This window comes from Anthonomus grandis, chromosome 9, assembly GCF_022605725.1.
Source record: "Anthonomus grandis grandis chromosome 9, icAntGran1.3, whole genome shotgun sequence".
Classification (NCBI taxonomy): Eukaryota; Metazoa; Arthropoda; class Insecta; order Coleoptera; family Curculionidae; genus Anthonomus; species Anthonomus grandis.
The window spans coordinates 7,513,122-7,534,711 of record NC_065554.1 but is presented as its reverse complement, the minus strand read 5'-3'; the positions used below and the strand labels follow the sequence as shown (position 1 = coordinate 7,534,711).

The 21,590-nt window shown below is 32.5% G+C and overlaps 1 protein-coding gene across 1 annotated transcript in view; it reads left to right on the top strand.

Moving 5' to 3' along the window:
- LOC126740184 (uncharacterized) overlaps positions 1-21,590 on the top strand; it is a 180,102-nt gene that overhangs the window by 35,337 nt on the left and 123,175 nt on the right. The window contains exon 2 of the mRNA XM_050446115.1: positions 17,077-17,226. Within this exon, the coding sequence (XP_050302072.1) occupies positions 17,077-17,226 (150 nt within the window). The remainder of the gene's footprint in view (positions 1-17,076; positions 17,227-21,590) is intronic.

The window sequence follows — 21,590 nt, the reverse complement described above, 5'->3', positions numbered from 1 at the left end:
ATGCCACTCAAAATTTTTGATATAAGTAGGGAAATCAGAAGAATAACAAACGGCCTAAGATACTAACGACCTAGATCTACTACTTGCTGACCTATTGATCTTTAAAATTTAAAATTATGTAACGATGTACATTTATGCAAAAATACGTAAGTACTTACCTAGTATGTAATTTAATTTTGCTGTTTTTTTAGCAGTTTAGGTGAATAATTGTGTTGGTTAATTTTTTAAGTATGTAATAATAATAATAATAATAATAATAATAATAATAATAATAATAATAATAATAAAAATAATTGTAGAAAAAGTAATAATTTTTTCTAAGCAATCTTGATCAAAAATTAAAGAATACCCGTTTTATGCATAGTATTTTACAGAAAAGTTACAATATCTCAAAAACTACTTGGTTTAGCTATAGGTCATATTAAATAAAAAATGAAGATATTTGAGGGACAAACTTAATTAGATAAAAATATACAGGGTGTTCCATTTGAAAAATTTGAGATATTGCGTATTTAATTTCAGCAAGTTTGAAAGTTCTTTAAAAACACCCTGTATTAAAAAATTACAAATTATTATAGTCAGTCTAGAGGAGGTACCCTAGACTAACTGTGGCACAAGTTTCATAGGCGCAGAATAAATTTTAAGTTAATTATGATTTTTTAAACGAACCCTCTAAAAGGCAAAAGATAACATAAAAAGATTAATTACGTTGCAATGCCGCACGGAAATTTAAAAACGTTATACCAAAGTAAAGTACTCTTTTTGCCTCACATTTTAGTACCATATTATACAGGGCGTACCGTTTAAAAAAAATCATATTTTATAGTAACTTTTTTGTGACACACCCAGTATACATACAAATATTTTTAGTTCGTAGGTTTTTGTCAATCTTACAACTTTGCTGCGGAACTTTTTGCTCTACCTATTATAGTTAAGGCGCTATCTTAGCCGTACATCTTGTTGGCACACCCTGTATTAGTGAATATTTATGAAAATATACTAAGGTAAATAAATGCATACTTAACAGAATGGGGTTACATAACTACTTTCATAATTACAAGATACTTAAAAAAATTACCTCATTTACACATCAGGAGGAGTTTTTGTTTTTTTTTTTAAATACATTTTTCCATCGTATTTAATTAAGTTTTATTCATACTGCGTTTTAACATATTAAGTCACCTAAGAGTTCTTGTAAATTTAAAATATTTTGTTTTAATTAAACAATAAGTAACTATTTTAAAATCATATTCAGATGTTTAATTACCTGGAAGCTAAAGTCGAAGTAATATTATGCAGATGTACGAATAAATAGCATTATATAATTTGACCAGAATGTCTGAAACTTTCTTGCTTTTTTATCCTAATGAGCACATATTGCACATTTAAAATAATCCACCAAATGCTTCCTGATGTTTTTTCACGTCCTATTAAATATCTAAAATGTGGCATTCAATGTTAACCACTTGTTAGCGGGTAATTAAATTATTACATTACCGGAGCTGGTGGTTTCGAAAAAAGAAGCCATTAAATCTATTTTCTTATGATTTGCTTCGATAGTTTTTCGGTTCGGTGGCTATGAGTATAGTGTAGGAAGTTATATGGACACGCGAATGTTAAAGTAGATTGTCGATTGTCGATAATATTTTTTTTTATTTAGACAGTTTTCATGCTTAAAACCATTAGCCATGGACAATAAAAATCAATGTTTTTAGGCCACTTTGCATTTAATTAGAAATATATTTTATTTAAACTTAGTAGTACTGTAACGGATATAAAAATAATCACCATAAAATAATATCTTCGTAATAGTAACATATTGACCTTCCCAACATAGACCTTTTCTCGTTAATAGTTAAAATGCATTTGATATTAACCATGCATTAAAATGTGCTAATAGGTATAATAATTTTAGTAATTATTTAATAAATTTTGCAACGCTAAATAGTTTTATGCTCTTTAGGTCATTGTGGCATGTAAACAATTATGTAGATATATTATGCTTGGTTGGGTTAGCTTGATCCTTTTTTATAGATTATTCTTGTTCTTAGGAGAGACCAATTTGTAATACAAGGCTAAGAAGTAAGGATTATAATTAATTAAAATTATAATATGTTGAGATCTGCTAATACGTACTGTTAGGAAATAGATTTTTATCATGTATCAAACAATGTCGTAAAAAACACTTAAAGCTAAATCATTGGATTTAGAATTAGAATAGGCATCGGAGTTTTGGATACGAGATATTTTTGCAAATTATTTGGGTTTCAGTTTTTTAAATGTAATTTAATAACTTTAATTCCTACTAATGTAATATGTGGACACCTATTTTGGGCGATTGCCTGTTTATGTTGCAAAATAGAAATATATAAATATTGAAATCAGCGTTAACTTTTCTATACAGGGTGAGTTGGGAAGAATGCCCCCATCTCCAGGTGAGTATTGTACACGTAAGAATAATTTAAAAAAACCCATACGAACAAATAAAGTTTCTTACATTAACAGGATTGTCATTATAGCGTTGTTTTAACAAAAGTTCAAAAATACAGCCATTAACCTATAAACATTCTACTTCATCTGCGAAGGACCATTGTTGCTTTTCTGTTGTCTCTTCATTTTTAATGCGTCGAATTAGAGCCTCCCGAGTATCATCTTTACTTTCTACACCTCATTTTTAAAGGAGCCTGACAAGCAATAGCCCAGTGGTGTGAGGTCTGGAGATCTTGGTGGTTAACTAATAGGACCACCGCGATGAATTCATACTCCTGGAAACTCTTCACCCAAATATTGCTTGACCTGACGAGGGAAATGTGCGGGAGCTCCATTGTACTGATAATACATTTACATGCTGATGTTTAAAAAATAACTTTCTTTAATAATGTTTTTAACTTATTTTATAAAAAAAAAACAATTAGTTATCTTCTGATGCCGATTTTCTAAAATGTGTGGACCAATTAAATAACTATCGACCATACCACACGTTTACCGAAAACTTGTGCTAAAAACTAGTTTCGCCTATTGCGTGTGGATTTTCATCTGACCATAGCTGAGAGTTGTGAGTATTATTGATGCCATCATGGGTGAATGTTGCTCCAAAGTACGCGCGTTCTGGTTTTAGGTGCTGTACACGCTATACATGGTATAGTGCTATATTATAGGCCCTGCTCATGAAGTGTTATGTTATGTATTCTTGAACAGCAAAAATGGCAGAAGACGACGTTTTAAATGTGAAAGTTGTGGACGAAAATAGTAATTGCAGGGTGTAACGCAATTTACTATGTACGAGTAAAAGGAATACAAATTGTGGGTTTTAAACCGTATAGTTTTAGAAATTCAAGATAAAAACCACTTCTTGGTTGAAAATAAGCACCTTCTTGTGGAAAAAGTTGTTTTACTTGAAGAAAAACTACAGCGTTTGGAAAAACCTAATTCATGGCGGAAAGTGAGCTCTGAAAACATAAATAAACAAAGATCAGCTGCTCCTGATAAGTCATTATCAAATGTCATTCCCTTTTCTTCTTTTTCTTCCGGAACAATTATTAGCAACTCCGTAGCCATTAATCATACAAATGTGGAGCAAAGGTGGATCCTAACATTTCGAATTTGAATGTCAATGCGGCAGTTAAAACGCCACACGAAGCTCCTACAAAGACAACAAGGAAAAAAAACATTTCGTTAGAGACATTGAAACATTTTCTAATAACTTTGGAGCAGAGTTAAAAAAGAATCCCACTCAGCAAAAAGGATTTAGTTATGGACCCTACCATTTGGCTAACAGAAGTGATCATGAAGAAATTTTATGTCAAACATGATGCTTTGCCAGCAAGGTGAAGTCTAATAGTCACCAGAAAATGTTAAAAAGCTAGGAGTATCGAGCTGAAAGAAAAAGGCATAAAACAAGTATTTGTCCTGATAGACCATGGCATACAATCCTGGATTTTTGGGTGTCTGTACATTCCACCGGCATCAAGAGATGAAATCTATTAGAGGCATTGCGACAGTGTAGAAGATCTAAAAGATTTACATCCGAAAGCTAAGCTGATCATCATTGGTAATCACAATCTACCCAAGGCCAAGTGAAGTTTGGATGAGGTCGGTCTTATTGTGGACTGTCCGGAGACATCGGCAGCCAAAATTGTGCCAAATAGTTCTGCCTTTATGGCTCTTTCGCAATGTAATACAATTTTTAATAGTAGAGGAGTAATGTTTCATTTAGTTTTTAGTGATTTTGACAGAATAATCTTAGCAGAAGCTATTGATAATATCTTTGAAAATAGTCTTCATCATAATGCTATTGTACATGATATATGTTTGTCTCAACCATTTAAAAATATTATTTGTGACAAGTATGTTTACCATTTTAAGAATAGCAATTTTATGTTAGTTAATGACGGCTTAGCATGTATGGATTGACATGAATTATTTAGAGGTGCAAGTGTTAACAATGCTTGTGCTGCATTTTATGATATTTTAAATACCTTGGTTTGTTTGAATGTCCCTCAAAAGAGAATCAAACATTCTTCTTTTCCAAGGTGGTTTAATGTACACATGAAACACCTTATCTTCAAGAAAAAGATGGCTTATAATAGATACAAAAGTCACAAGTCAGATATGTTATATAAGTAGTAACAGTATAACTCTCATTCAGGACCAATTTTATTCATATTATTTTTACTGGACCTTTTACTGTGTATTGCCAGCAGCAAAGTATTATTGTTTGCTGATGACATAAAGTTCTTTTGCTTAATAGAATCAGATGGCGATTGTCTACTTTAGCAAGCAAATGTAGATAGATTCCAGCAGTAGTGCATCTTAACCAGGAATGAATGTCTCCAAATATAGTGTTTTTTCTTTTTTTATAGGGGAACATTTACTGCAAATAACTACAGGTTAAATAGCATTTTTTTTTTAGGACCAGACAAAGTTAAGGATCTCGGTATAACTCTTGATTCCAAACTTTCTTTTACACCACATTTCCACAATATGGTCGTCAAAGCTATAGCAGGGTTAGACTTTATTCAGCGCCTTACAGTGGGTCTTTCTGTAAATACTTTATAGATTTTGTATTGCTCTTTGGTTTCCACCTATAGTGGAATACTGTTCTGTAGTGTGGTCACCATCCTATCAAGTACACGTTCAATGTATTGAAAGGGTACAGTGGAAGTTCACTAGAATGGCGGCCTCTAGAATGGGTTTAGTTAGAGAAAATTTTACTTATGAGGAATTTTTGTTCATACTCAAGCTAAACACATTGGAACATAGGCGGGATATGCTGGATATGTGTTTTCTACATAAGATGCTTAATTCTCGTATAGATTATCCAGTGATTCTGGGCAACATATACTTTAATGTTGCGACCAGGCAAAATCGTCACACTTCCATTCAACTAATTATGGGCAAAATGAGTCCCTTTCAAGGATTTTGCATAAGGCAAATAACTTAACTTTAGAGAATAAGTGTTGCCTTTTTGACTCATCCCTTTGCCGTCTTAATTGAAGTGTATATTGAAAAATATCCTGTGATGTTTTGCATACTGTGTGATATTTAACCGCCTCTTTTAATCTAGGTATATTAATATTTTATTTAAAGTTTAAAAATGTATGTGATATTTACGGATTTTAAAAGAACTTGTATATATATGGAAATATGTATTTATGATTTTAATCTAGATATAAGCTGGCTACTTTTGATAACACTCATCAGTTCTGCGTATATGTATAGAGGCAGCATATGAACTTTAAAAAACTATGCGAATGCATCAGCCACATTTTGGAAATTAAACAGATTTATTCGATAGGTATCAGATATATTTTGTGTTAAACTATTAAGTTAGTATTTATCAGTAGTTTATTATTTTGTGATTCCTAATAAAAGTAGAGTACTAAGTTTTTTAGAAAATAGATTACAAATCGAGATTTTTTATCAGTCCATGAGTCTTAAATACAGCAGTTAATTATTTGCAATATATAATTTTCGATTAGCAAGCTGCAAAGTTCATGTATAGAAGAAAAATTTCATTCATGGCAGTTGTATTACTTTTAATTTCATTAAGATAATTACTAAATTAATTAAAACCATTAGCTAAATGAAACAAAGAGTGCATTGTATTATTCAAAATGTTACAATTAAAAAAAAATTAATCTTTCATTTAATTTTGTAAACATTTTCCAAGGTATGAAATGATATTTTTAAAGAAAGAAAGTAAACATGGATAGTTAAATGAAGAAAGGATAGGTTTTGTTGGGATACTCCAAAAAACAGGACTCAACTGTATCACACAAATAGGTAATGCTTTAATATTAATTATTCGCTCCTGCTTGTGACCTCTTATCTTTCTTTGCACTATTTTTCCTTTGATATTCTGGTTGCTCTGCCTTGAAGATGCTAAAAAGCAGTAACACGTTTGGCCGGGTACTACCTTTGTTTCTCTTGTTTTTGATTTTACAGAGTTTCTTAAATTGTTATTATTGGGATAAGTTTAAGTTTAGTGAATGATAAATACTTATTAGATATTAAACTGCTTGATACCAGATGAACTTTTAAACATATCCTTATTGCCCTACTTAAGAATTGAAAGTATTAAATTTCTTAATTGCTTGCTCACTATCATCACTATGATAATTAATCACTATCCCGTAAAAAACCTTGAATTCTCTGACAACCACTGAGTCTTAATTACTAAGCCATTCATAATTTAGGAACCTATAAATTTAAAAATTATACTGCCAAATTATTCGCAACACAACCTGTATGGAAAAACTTTAGTGCAGTTTTTTTATCTCAATACATATCCACTAATTGCGTTTAATGTTGAAAATCGAAACCCCTATTCAAAATCCATTAAGAAATATATGTTCTCTGATATCATCAAGAAATTTATTCATTGTTTGCAAGAAATTCGCATGCATATAGTAATTTAACGCATATTGCGCCATAAATGTCGTAACGCTTGTTAAAAATAAAAGCCGAAGTTAAATGGTGAGAAAATAACTTAATTAGGTCGTAATTTCCTAATTGGATCATCTCTGTCGGTAACTTACTTATTAATTATTTTAATAATCATTACATATTAATAAGTTATTTGAAATTATATAAATTCCGTATATGTTGCAATGAGAAAAGAGTAATGTTTATTCATACTGCTTAAAAGATCATTTTTAAGTAAATTGTCTTATTAAAACATGTAGCAAATATTTATAGTAAATAAAGTTATTATTAAGTATAATACAATCAAACAAAAAAAAAAACCCTTAATATTTTATTATAAAACTGGTTATGTATTTTAACTAAGCCCATATGTATGGTTTATTGGTACATTTTAGGTAAAATAGCGACTTTGTGCTTACACCATATACTTTTAGATATTCAATGCAAAGAAGCTATTAGACATAACTAAATCTTCGAATTTGCAATGCCTTTATTCTTAAATTTAACACGATGTCTCGGTTGCATCTTCAACCGTTATCAAGTGTAAACTAACAACAACTACTATTCTACCGGCTTATACACTAATGATATGCGTAGCCATGTGGAGCTTTTGGTCATGCATGAAATGCGTTATATCGTGCAGAGTCTTGACAATAGAGGTCTATATCAAATATCATTCACATGGTATTTGATATATACAATTCTTGGTGTCTACTAGGCTTTCTGGTTTGTTCTTCGACACTAAACCTCGCATGGTCGTATTCGACGTAAAACCAGTTTTTACATTGAACTTCCTAGCGATGCTCCTGATTTTCTCTAAAATTCGACTGATGTACGGGATCGTTAAAAACTTTCCTCTGGCTCTTGTGGCTCCCACCTTTGTTGGCACCGGATGATTTAAGTTTTAGTGCAAGTACTGGCTAATATGCGTGGATTTGCGGTAAACTGAAATCTTAAGGCGCCCGTTATCGTTTCTCACAAGAACGTCTAAAAAGGGTAGAGCTTACTCAGTTTTCAGCTCTATCATAAACTTCCGATAATAAAAGTCGGTTAGCTATGCGTCGCTTTTGTCCCAGATGATGAATGTGTCATCTACGTATCGAAACCACCTCTTGGGTTAAGATTGTGCTGTTCTTATAGCTTGTTCCTTAAACGACTCCATGTAAATGTTGGCTACGACTGGAGATAGTGGGGATCTCATTTAGAGTCCTTGGTCCTGGACGTAAAACCTATCTTTGACTTGAAAGTAGAAATTACGAAGATAAATTTCCAAAGACCCCATCACTTCCTCAAGTGGTAGTCTAGTGCGTTCAGCAAAAGTCGTGTCCTTCCTAAGCGTTTCCTGAGTGATGTCCAAGGATTTCTCGATGAGCACATCCGCATATATGCTCTCAACATCAAAGCTTCCTAGGCTGTCACCGGGTCCAATGTTGGTAGCCTGAAGTAGTTCGACGAAGTGGGTTAAGTTTTGACAAATGATTCTGTGTTCCTTTGCAGTGGTTTAATGCTGTTTAACAATAACCTTGAAAGTTCTGATATTGGCGAACCCCTGGAGCTGGTAATAGGTCGTAACGGCATCTGTTCCTTATGTATTTTGGGAAATCTTTAGAATTTTCCACACCACTGTCGCTTGCTGTGATGTGGAGTGAGTTTGGTGTGCAGTAATAATAATAATCTTTATTTAAATATATGTATATCCATATACAATGAAAAGGTAAGATTGCAGTTAATCATAATTTGTTCAGCTGATTTATACACTTATCCTTAAGGAGAAATAAGCATACAGTCCTTCAATAAAATAAAAAAGATTTTATTTTTTATAACCTATCATAAAACTAGATAATGTGTGGGTACAAGATTTAATTATTGGCGAAATTAGCTATTAAATCAAGAAGATTGGGGCAAAGATTAGACATAGTTTTTAGTATGGTTAGAGAAAGCTGAGCTTTAGAGAAAGATAGAGCAGACTTGTAGCGTAGAGGGAAACTGAAACTGACCAACTGGGAATTAATAAAAGAATGTGTTTTAAATACCTCATCTGATCAAAGATTAATTGATTGCGTTGTCCAATATATTATTTCTTTAATATCCCAAAAAGAGAAATCACCTGAAATCAAAAGTTTTATATAATCGAACTTCCAGTGGTTGATAAAGATATATTTCTATATCACAATCTAATTGCCCTGCCAGTTCAAAATAATCGATCCTTCATCCTTAATATGCCTTATAAGAAATGTCTTAACCTAAGCGACACAAAGTAGTTTTAGTAACACGACAATTTGTCTGGAAATTCAGTAAAACCAGTTCTGGTACCAAAAGACTTAAAGCAGAATAATAGAAAAACACCCACCATAGAACTTACCCTTAAGTCAACAACCATTACTTGTCGCCTTTTTCTCTTAATCTATAATCAATAAATGCCATCAGCTACAATTGCTAAAGTAAAATATGGCAACTCCGAATCTAACCAGCTGCTCAGTGGACCCTAACATATGGAAATTCCACCAAAATGCATGGTCTGAAGCAAATCAATGGTATTGGAATCCACAGACTTAGTCTATGAAGAAGTTCAGCTTCCAACTCTCAATTGGACCCCCGTCTTCAATCCACCCTCTATTGACCTAAAGCTTGTCAATCTAAAAACAACAGATGACATCCAACATGACCTAAAGAAGCAACCCAGGGATTTAGAAGAAATGACATTGTCTGTATATCGGACCAGAACCAGTGATTTGACAATCTTTATTTACTTAGTGTTACTAATAGGGAATCTATACTTTCTTTGCATGAAACTATATTCAAAGAGGTTAAAGTTAAACCAAGAGACAATCTAAAATGCCAAAGTTTTCTAAACTGTATACTTTACTTACGTATATTATTTTACTTGCACAATTTCAATATTTTATTTTATTCTAGTAACATATGAATTCGACATTATATTCCTAATTTCAATAACCAATAATAATGAAATCATAACCTTTCAGGATATGCTTTTAACTCGCACGGGAGGAGTTACAGTGTTGCATACAATGCTATTGTTCCCTAAAAGCTCACTGTGTTGTATAAGTTACAATGTTGCTATTATTCTATATTCATACAATGCTATTATTCTCTAAAAAGCTTATTGTGCTGTACACACGCTTATTTTATTTCTGCTTATCCCATATATAAGAAACCGATAAATATCAACTAAAAACCTGTTTTTAGTAGCTTATTATTTGTTGGCCGTAAATGCTGTTTGTAAGATTAAAAATTAAAAAATAATAAATTTTTAAAACTCCAGTAATGTTATCCATCCCCAATAATATTATCATCTCTATCTCCAATAATATTATTACTAATGTAAGACAAATGTACTACTCTTTTTATTAAAATAAAAGCTAAATTATTTAACTTAATAATATTTCCTTCAATTTATAAGGGTCTTCTAGCATAAACTCCTTATAGAACTTACTGTTAGCATTTCTGAATTTAATTTTTATTTTATATTTTAATTTTTGAATCGACAAAAGAAAGTATTTTTAATCTCTAAAAATTTATGTTTCCTTAGCGTTTCCGTTGCTGAATTCAATTTTCATGCAGAGGGTCACAAGTTTAAAACCGGCTTAATGTGTTACATATATTTTAATTTTTTTAAACTTAGTTCAGCCAAAAAGAGCAGTTAACGTCAATAGATCACGAGGATCAGTCACGTCAAACGCGAGTAAATACATATTACGATAATACAGAAATAGGGCCGTATATAACAAACTACAGACCGATAAGTATTATAAATAGCGAACATATTTGAGAAGTGTCTCAATGACAGAGTTCTTGACTTTTTACTTGCAAATAAAATCTTATCGCCGAATTAATTCGGATTTATAGAGAAATGAAGTATATCCGATGTAGCTATGTATCATCTGGTTAAACAGGTAATAAATAGTTAGGATAGAAACAAAAAATCTGAGCAGTTTTTGTTGACCTGGAAAGGCATTCGACATGGATTCACATGAGCTGCTGGTTGATGTGCTTAAACAGTATGGCTGTCTTTAGCAACTACCTTAATGGGAGAACCCAGTATCTTCGTTTTCTAAGTTAGTAATACTTTAAGTGACCCACCCAGGAAGTTGTAAGAGGAGTCCCACAGGGCACAGTATTGGGTCTTTTTTCAATATCTACATAAATACTCTTTGTAACCTTAGTATGAATGATAAAATATTAGCCTATGCAGATGATGTTGTGGTAATCTTTGTAGGTAATATTGGAATAAAGCTAAGTGTGAATTAAGAACTAGTATGAATAAGGTAACTTACATCAACTGAAAATAAATCTCCCTATATAGCATTTCTAATAAAATTAATAAATAGACCCAATTTCAAAGAAATAAAAATAAATTCTCTTAATGTACCTATGAGAGAAGTCAGTCAGATAAAGTATCTTAGTATAATTATTGATCAAAACCTTTAATGGGACAGTAATTATATATGTGAAAAAAATAAATTTTTGATTCACAAATTCTATTAATTTCTTGAATTTCTAAGCTATAGACCGCTTCTTGCTTTCTATAAAATCCTGGTAGAACAATTTCTCTACTATGGAGTAAAAGTCTGAGACAGAGCCTACAATACTCATGTTAACTCATTAAAAATAATTCAAAATTACATACCCAAACTGCATCATCGTATTTTTTATCTCATCAATGTCCATACGTCCATTGTTATACAAATAACGTATTTAGTATGTACCAAAAGTAACCAAAAGTACATACTAAATACGTATGAACCAACTTCCTAACTTTTTTTAAATTTAATATAGTAGGCCATGACAAAATGATATTAGCCGGTTAAACTTAATAAAATGAAATGATATATTTTCATTGAATTGGTTTTAAAAAAAAAAAACTATATCAAGTACAGATTATTTTAAAGCTTCAATTTATATAAAATCAATTTATTTAGAAATCCCATTGATATATATTTCTCTCTTGCACTCATGGAGTTCTTATAGGAAGTACCAGAAGAAGTATTCGGACATGCAAGTGCGATACCTCATTTTAAAGACAATTAAAAATACTTGTTAAACATTAGAAAATCCAATATAGTGTCTACAAGGAAAAATAATGTTGATGAGGATCGAAAAAAAAACGAAACGTCGGTTTAATTTTTTTTTGCCATGTTGTAGGACATAAAGAGTGGCAATGAAAAACTGTTTTTAGTTTTCCGATATCTCTTTCAATAAAGTCGGTAGAAGGGAAACACGATTTTGACAAATTTAGGTTTTTTTCGGATAACTCCGAAAGTATCTAAAATTTTAAAATTTTTTAAACGTCATTTTATTAAGCTCCAAATTGCGCAACTTTGCCTCCAAATAACCGACCCAGTAACTCTTACGGTTTCCGAGATTCCAATGGTCACCCTTGAATTTGGGATACCCTGTATATATAAATAATGTTTTAACTCCTATGGATTATACAAGAATAAAAAGAAATATATAAATTGTCGGTAATACACAGTTGGAAACGAACCTATGAAAATTGTTATAAGACCGTCTTTTGGGGGAGTTTTCGCATGACCTCCGGACTCGGCGGATAAAAGTGCCTATAACTTTGATTCTGTTAGGGATAGAAAAGTGATGTTTACTTTTTTATAATCTCGATATAGGGGGCTACAACTAGATTATTTACAAATTTTCATTGTTTTTTTTTTGTTTAGGACTAATATACCTTATAAATTTTGCAAATTGGCATGTTGATCTGGTCGCAAAGTGGTTAGGTATAGAATTTTTAAAACATCTAAAAGCTATATATATGTTTATTAGTTATGTATGTTTTTGTTGACCCCACTGACTGTCAAATTAGTAATTGGCAACATGGGGTAGTTGACATATTATACATTATGTCGTGGAGTACGTACAAAATGCGTCTTTAGTAGGTATCTGTGCTGTTTGGGTAGTGAAAGCAATTCTACAAAAACCCATATTATACTCGGCTCATAAACTGTATAATACTGAAAAAACTAATGTTAGAACTATGTGCATTTACAACATTTATAACTATCCTTAAAAAATCCTTAAACAAACAAGAATTTGTTAATAATAGATGCAGCTCAAGAAGTATCACAAATAACTTTTTAAGTATATCATTGAGCAACGAAAATATTAACTAAAGATTTGTGGATTATTTTGCTCCAAAAATTGATAACTTGTTTCCAAGAAAGATTAAAAAAACAAGCAATATAAAGAATTTATTATGGACAATGTAAAGAAATTTGCTTTTATGTATACGAATAAACTAAAACACATTTTCCTTTAATAATTAGCCCAGCTGACCATTAACTAGATTTATTAATTTTTAAGTTTGATGATAAAACAAAAAACCACTTGATTGAAAAAACTGATAAAAATTTAATTGATCTGAAAAAAAGTGTGCATGGTTTCTAAAATTATTATAATAGTAAAAATAGGAATACCTAAAGTATATACAATACGGCAGGAATAGCTAATCACGTTAAATCAGGGTGGGTAGTTTCGATTCGCGTAAAAGAAGGAGGCAGAAGGAATAATATCTTATTAATAAATTGCTATGATGAGTAATTAATCTACAAACAAGGCAGTGAGGAACTTTTTATTGTAACTTGTAATGACTATTTAAAAATCTGCAAAACAGATGTTCGTTTAGGGTTTTAAACAATAAATTGATATGTCAATATTTCAAGCTCCTGATTGTCAACAGCATCTATGTAGGAGTGCAGTATCGCTATATAATTAAGTCGTTCCCGCACCATTGTTAACCGCAAGTAGTTCTTCACTCGACGTAACACAGAAAAGCTTCTCTCATTGGAGCAATATCTGTGCAAGACTTGAGCAATACCTAAGCAAGATCCTGGTATTGTGATAAGTAAACGAACAAAGCGCTTATATTCAGATACAAGTCCCTTGAACCATTCGTTTTTACCAATGAATTGAACAACATCTCTCAGCCTCTCATGATGTTGATAGACGAATCTCTATCTCTTGTCAATCTGAATTGGTCAAAATCTCCTCTATCGAATTTAATAATTTTTTTCATATCTTGTGACTCACCAAGGTTAGTTACTACTTTTAGGTAAGCCCACAACTTGATCAAAAATTTCATAATAAATAATTTATCTGTAATAATCTTTCGATGTTTCGTAAAAAGGATTGCCAACATTACCATAGTCAATCTGTTTGGGAGTTTTTCGTTGTCGCGGCTAAATAGGTTTATCAATTTCGAGTTTTTGAGACAACTTGTTACTTTCGAACCAAATTGATTGAAACTTGGAATCGCGAGAAGCTTCTGAATCGAAAGCCACAGCCTCTATTTTTCTATAAGAATCAACTACGCAAAGATCATACTTTTGGATATCTTTCTTAAGAATCTCGATCTATTGTCGGTGCAATATAAAAAAAAATGAAAATGAAAATGATTCCATGCGTTCCAGGAAATCTGAAGCTTTGACTGTAATAATGGAGTCAATCATTCTTTTCTGAACAGATCTCCGTTACATGTATGGTAAAAAAAATTGTATGTGTCCATATTTTTGGGTGGGTAATTACCTCCCCTATTATTTCGAGCGTGGGTAGTCCTACCCACCATACCCAGGCCTTCTGCCGGCCCTGCACATAGGCGCCTGAGCATCTAGGTGCATCATAATTTTATACTTTTACTTTAGAATCGTCTAACTCAGTAGGAAGAGGCTGTTAGAAATATTTCTTTTAAATAAATAAAATAAATTATGTTGTCATTCTACCAAAATGTACATAGCCGAAGTCTAGCCTAGGGCTTATCAATTTAACCTATAATTACAAGAATAAAAAGTGTAGCAAGTTCATTAAAATCATTAGTCGATACAAAAACCATGGGATTCATAAAATTTGTTTTTAGTTGGAAAACAAGCAATGAAAAATGATAACAAACAATACACATAATTTCTTCTTTAAATTAAACGAAGACTTTCTGTAACGTGAGAAAGTGCGATTGTAATTTTATCTTAAAAGGCAACAATCGACAGGTACTCAAGCGAATTTGAAAGTTTATTATAAACTGACGTAGCTTAAAAAAGAAAACATATGTGAAATAAGGTTTAACGATAACGATGAGTCGATAATTTATTTATACGCCGCAGATCAACCTTGTGCACATCTCTTCGAAAACTGAATTTTGCACGGAGGTAAGTAGGAGAGGAGGTGCCAAGCAATCGATGTATAAAAACAGCCAACTGATAAAAAAAAGATTTTATGCTTGCAATCATCTAAGAGTACAATTTTTTCTGAGACTGTCATATTTTCTTAGGTTTAAATAAATCTACAGCACTGAATTTGAATCTTCTGCAAACAACACAGAGCTTTTTAATCTAAATATGGAATATAGACCATGTTGCAGTAGTTCATAATGGGAAGTACTAAATAACATAACGCACAAGCATGATAGTGCTCCAGCATTGCCATACTCGTGCCTGCTGGGAAGTTCACATTTTTATATTTGAAATTTGAGTATTTTGTGCAATGGTATTTGACGGTTTGACGGTATGCTCATCTCCACATCTGGCGCCTCTTAGGAGCCGGCAGGTGAGGAGGTTTGCGCACTGCGTATTCGTTTTCTAGAGTTTAGCTCATCTTCTTTCTGATTGTGACCTCTCAACACTGGCAGTTTAATTGCCAGCTTTGAGTTATTAGTCACCAAATTTCTATTAAAATTTAATGTTTTCTCCAGTTTGAGACTCAGAGAAGAAACTTGCTCTCTAAATGTCTTGTTGACTTGTTCTAAATCATCAATTTTTGATTGCATCGATTCTGCCTGTGACTTTAAAAAAGACTTGACCTTTTCAAAAAGTTTAATCTCCTCATTTTCCTTTGGTTTAAGGAGTGCTTGTTGTCTTCTGATTACAGTCTCCCTTTCCTGAATCTCAAACTGTAGCTGATCGTTGTCAATAGATGAAACGAAACTCTTGAAATCATCGGCAGGAGTGGGCGATATAGGATTTTGAGTGAATTTGATAGGATTTTTAGTTATTGTAGGGTCTTTTGCTAGAGGTTTCTGGACAGGCTTTTTAACTGCCCAGATTTAGGATCCTCAGACTTATCCTGCTCTGACGTTTTTGTGTCTCGTTCTGCTCTTTCTGCTAATTTCCTTTGTTTTTCTTTCTTTCTCTCCGTATTATCTTATTACACTGCTGCTTGTGGTGTTACCATCGACTTTATAATTGTATTTTCTTTCGAAGCTATCTTTTGTTTCCATTTTTCCTTGTTCTGATCTTCCTAAATAACCGACCTGAACCATGAGGGGCGATTGTATCTTATAATCCGTTTTGTTGTTGTCGCTTGCCTTTTTTAAATGTCTCGTATTTAAATACGTAACTAAATACATATTTACAATATTTTAAAGAATTTCAAATTTTCGACTTTGTTTATCTGCGGTCAATTGTCCGGTACGTCGGCTGAATCCAGACCATTAGTTATATAAAGATTATAACCAAAAAAATCTATAATAAATCTTGGCCTTCTCCTGGTTAATAATGATCTATAATAGTCTAATCATCTATTATAGACTAATCGATTGTTTAACCATCTTTTAAGTAAGAAATGAAAAAAAAGCTTAGTGACCTACCGTGAAAGGTAACAGGGTGTTGTAATAAACTGACTTGTACCAGAAGGCTTCGTTTAATTTTTTTCTTACCTTAATTCTCTTTCTGATATGCTAATGGAAATAAGTTTTCATTTTTATAATTTTAATAGATATTGATTTTTGAACCCTTATGAATCATTCATTTTAGCTCTTAGTTTGGCAACAAACTTACAAACTTGACGAAAAACAAATAAAAACACAAAGTCACGGTGTCACAACATGTAATTTAACGGGCTACACGTGTTTCGCTCTAGTTATAGCATCATCAGGCCTAAAATAAAAATACTACTTAAACAAAACTAAAAACTTACATAAAACAATAAAAACCTTTAGAAGCCATCCACACACTAGTTATAGATAAGCCATTATATATGAAAATGATGTATTATTATGATCACAATAGTTTCTATTAGTAGCCTCTTGGCTGTCGATGCTGTGTATGTAATAAAATTAATAGCAGACTAATTGAATATCTTATTAATGTTGTCTTGTCCTTTTGTTTATGTCTTTTTCTTTTTTTACAGCCAAAAATTTATAGCTTTTGGACTGCGCTACTCTTATGGATTGCGAAGCAGCCCTTTTGCTATTGCACGGAAGAATATCAAAGAGAAATATTTCTTACACCTCGTAACTTTAATCCACACCCATTTGAACATCAGTTAGCAAAAACTCAGGTAGGAATAATATAGTCAGAAATTAACTAGGTATACAGGGTAAGTCGGGAGGAATGCATCAAAGTATTCTATATCTGAAAATAATTTAAAAGAACCCATATGTTCTTATGCTTAGAGGAACTTCCTTTAATAATGTTAATCTTCTTCATAAATCTTAAAATGCAAATGTATTATCAGTAGGATTGAGATCTCGCACATTTTGCTCATCAGGTTAAGGAATATTTGGACGAAGAGTTTCCAGGATTATGGATTGGTCGCGTTGGTTGGCTTCACAGAAAATCCCCCTTTTGAACTGAAAATAAATGGAACGAATGTATCGAGTTGTCCGCTCGATCGAAAGATGGCGCAAGACGTCATCGATTTGCCGTACATTACAGAAGCTGTTTTGCTTCACCTATTCTTCGACAGATAGAGGCACTGTATTTTTTTTATTATGGGTTTTCCCGATTTGCTTTCGATTCTGGCTGCATTTTTATTAATCCAATTAAAAAAAATATGAGGATTTTATTTATTGGATTAATAAAACTTCCTAAGGTATCGTTGGTGTGGTAATTCAAAAGCCTTTTAATTTAATGATTTTTAGACATAAAATTAAATTTCGCGACAGTTTGCTGCTTTTTTGTGAAGCTTAATATGCCGTTGTCAAAACTTTGACAGCTGTCATAGTTTTTAATCTACAGGGACTTTTTAAAAATTTTAGATTTTCGAGCACTCCTCGTATCTTTGTTACTGTATAACATATTGAAAAAGTAAAAAGTGGTTTTGACAGTATCTTTTCCGTAGAATTTGATTCCGGCATCTATTTTATTATTAGGTTTTTTATTTTTGAGAAAAAAATTAATTATAGTTTTCTTAAATGGAACACCCTGTATATTTACAGACCCTTAAATTGGTCGTATTTTACCCTTTTCAAAAATATCTAACAATATGCACTTTTTTCAAAAATAAGCAAATAAATAACGATTTTAAAATTTAAATACAAATTTTGATATACGAGTAGTAGGCCATGAATTAATAATAAAATTTATAAAAAATAGGTGCTTATAATCGTATATTTGTATATTTGTATCGTATGTATCGTAATATTTCAACACTTTTAAATATTTTTTTAGTTAGCGAAGGGTAAAACAAAATACTAGTTTTTAATAATAGGTAACGATGGAGATGATTGACACTTCAATCAATAATTTAAACTTTCTGCCGCAAGACTCAAAATTATTAATAAATTATAAATTTGTGTTTATCAATTTTTAAGCAATAAAATAATGGCTATGCAAAATAGATTTAAAAATTGTCATAAGTATAATATGATTTCTTGCTATATGCAATGTAATGACGCGGATATCCAATGTAAAAACGCAGCTGAACTTTACTTCCAGAGGTAAGATTTTATTTTTTAATTTAGAATTTCGTAAAGTAATTCTAATTCTATTATTTTTTTATAATATAGATATTCATAAAGGCCTCAGCCTAATACAAGATTATTTAACCAAATTAAAAACAATTTAATACAATATGGTTCATCTAAAAAACCAAGACTAAAAAATTATAACCTACAAATTAAAAAAGACACTATTAACGTGCTAGCAAGTGTTGCTGTAGATCCAGAAAACTCTTATAGAAAAATACAGCGTGATGTAGCAATTTCGATCGTGCAAATCGAGAGTGCAAAGAATACTCAAAACAAATAAATTTAAGCCATATAAGTTCAAGCTCGTTCACAATTTACACCCTGGCGATGCCCAAAGACGCCTTCAATTTTGTCATTGGTTCGTAGACCGGTGCCGTACCAGAAATCTTGAGAGACAAGTTATATGGTCGGACGAGGCATTTTTCTCAAGTAGTGGAATTTTAAATAGACATAATTCACGAAACTAGTCGCAAGAAAATCCGCATAATACTTTTTCTAAGAGAACGTCAGGGCATTTGGGTTGAATGTTTCATGTTTTATTTTTGGAATAAAAATTGCATATGTTATGTATGAAGGTAGGTTAACAGCTAATCGCTACTTGGAAATTCTTCACGCCAACTTATTCGAAATCTTGGATGATGTTTGTCTAGCTTAACTTATATATATTTCTAGGAAGATGGAGCTCCAGTGCACAATGCGCGAGCTGTGACAAACTGGCTGGATGAACATTTCACCAATCATTGGATCGGGACAAATGGACCTGTTCGGTGGCCACCTAAACTACTCTGATCTGTCGATTTTGGGACTTATTTCTTTCAAAATAAGGACTACAAGAGGCGATATGATTCAATTCAAAATATGCGTGGCGCTACAGAAGATGCCTTTAAAGAATTGAGAAGTCGCCCTATGATTATTCTGAGAGCCTTGGAAAGAATCCAAAAGCTATGCCAGCTGTGTATTAGAGAAAATGGGTTACAATTTGAGCAATGTTTGTAATTTTATATACAGGGGTCATTTGAAAACTTCCCACCACAGATTTATCGAAAACCACTGTTTAAAGTCTAGCCATTGACGAACGGAAAGAACATAGTGAGGAGGAGCGCCGCCTTGCTGGAAATATATTTCAGATGACGAGTTTCCAGATAAATGGATAGGGCGAAGGAGGCCTATAGAATGGCCTGCTAGATCTCCTGATATAAAAATAACTCAAAACCTAACCAACAAACATATTACATAGCGGTTTTGAGTTGCGAAATGTCAGCGTCATGTGTTAAAAAGATGTTAGCACATATAAGTCCGAAACCGTTTGTCACGCGGTTTCAGTCTAGTCGTGCGCAACTACGATATACATCAAACTAGTTTCAAACCATCCCAAATTTCCTGCTAGAACAAACCTGATCGGCCCTAGCTGAAAAATACAGAGTGCCTTTATCTATTGGAGAATAAATGAAACAAAATAGGTTCTGCAACAAATCGTACAATTACATTTCGCGCCATCTTTCTATGGAGCGGACAACCTCAAAACATCTCGACTCGCTCCTTCTATTTAACTATCTTTTCTAAAGGGGGATTTTCTATGGTTGGCCTCCAAGATCGCCAGACCTCACACCACTATTGTTTAGACTATTGTTTGTGGAGTTGGTTGGAAAATAAAGTGTACAAAGTGAAAGTTGACTCTCGGGAGGCTCTAATTCGACGCATTAGAAATGCAGCAGTGTTTGTCAAAGAAACACATCACTTAGAAAAGGAACAAGGACCCTTCGTAGACGAAGTAGAAGTACTCACCTGGAGTTTGACGCGTTCCTCCCCACTCACCCTGTTGAGGTTCATCTATTTAGGGCAGTAGTATATTTAATTTTTGTTTTTAAAGAAGCATTATGAATTATGCGGCAAAAATTATTCCTTAGTAATATTGCTTGGACTGTTCTAAGTATATTTTGACCTTTTATGATTTTTGATAGGACGCTTTGGTTCGAAGATGCAGGGTGCAAAAGAATTTCAACCATCCAATTTTGGTAATTTTAAAATTATTAGCATAGCCGAAAAAAAATTATAGCGCACTACACTAGACCTACCAAGTAATAAAAACTCTAACAATTTCGTTGGTATATTTTAAAAACATTCCAAATAACGTAGCTGAAAAAACTTGAATTTATCAGTGTCAAAATTTTTAGACATGTATTTTTTGTGTTTAATACTTAAAGTCTTGTTGGTGATGTCATCTATCATAAATAGCTATACGAACGCCGAGATGGCTGACATGCATTACATTTATGGACTTGCCGATGAAAATTCATTAGAAGCTAGTCGGTTGTGAATGAACGTGAACGATTTCCTAATCGTGTGCCTAATAGAAAAACCTCCCAAAATATATATCAACGATTTCGTAAAACAGGAACATTAAAACGAAGTGGAGGACGATGAAGGCCAATGGCAGTAAGAACGGTAGAACTAGAAGAGAATGTGCTGGCCATGGTAGATAAAGATTGAGGTACCTTTACTTGAAAAATTGCGAATACTTTAAATTTAAGCAACGGGACAATTTGGAAGAATCGTAGGAAATATTTGTACCCATACCACATACAAGGCGTTCAGGCACTTCTTTCTGCACATTTTCTTCCACGTTTTGCATTCTGTCAAAGGATTTTGCATACATTTGTTCCTCAACCACTGACTCTTATTGTTTTTGGCTATCGTAAAAAATTTGGTTGTGCAATGATGTGATCCAGAAGCCATCGACAAATATGAACTCTAGGATGATAATCGGCTGCGGTCATACCTTGAACTTTTTGGAAGTGGTAAGGATGGAGTTGCTCGTGTAGTACCCGTCAGACAGAAGCGTTACTCGTATTCATATTCTTAGCGACGTCACGTGTGCTATTTAATGGTTCATCGGCAACTCGCTGAAGCACCTCTTCTTCAAATTCGACTGTTCTTACGGTTCGAGCAACAC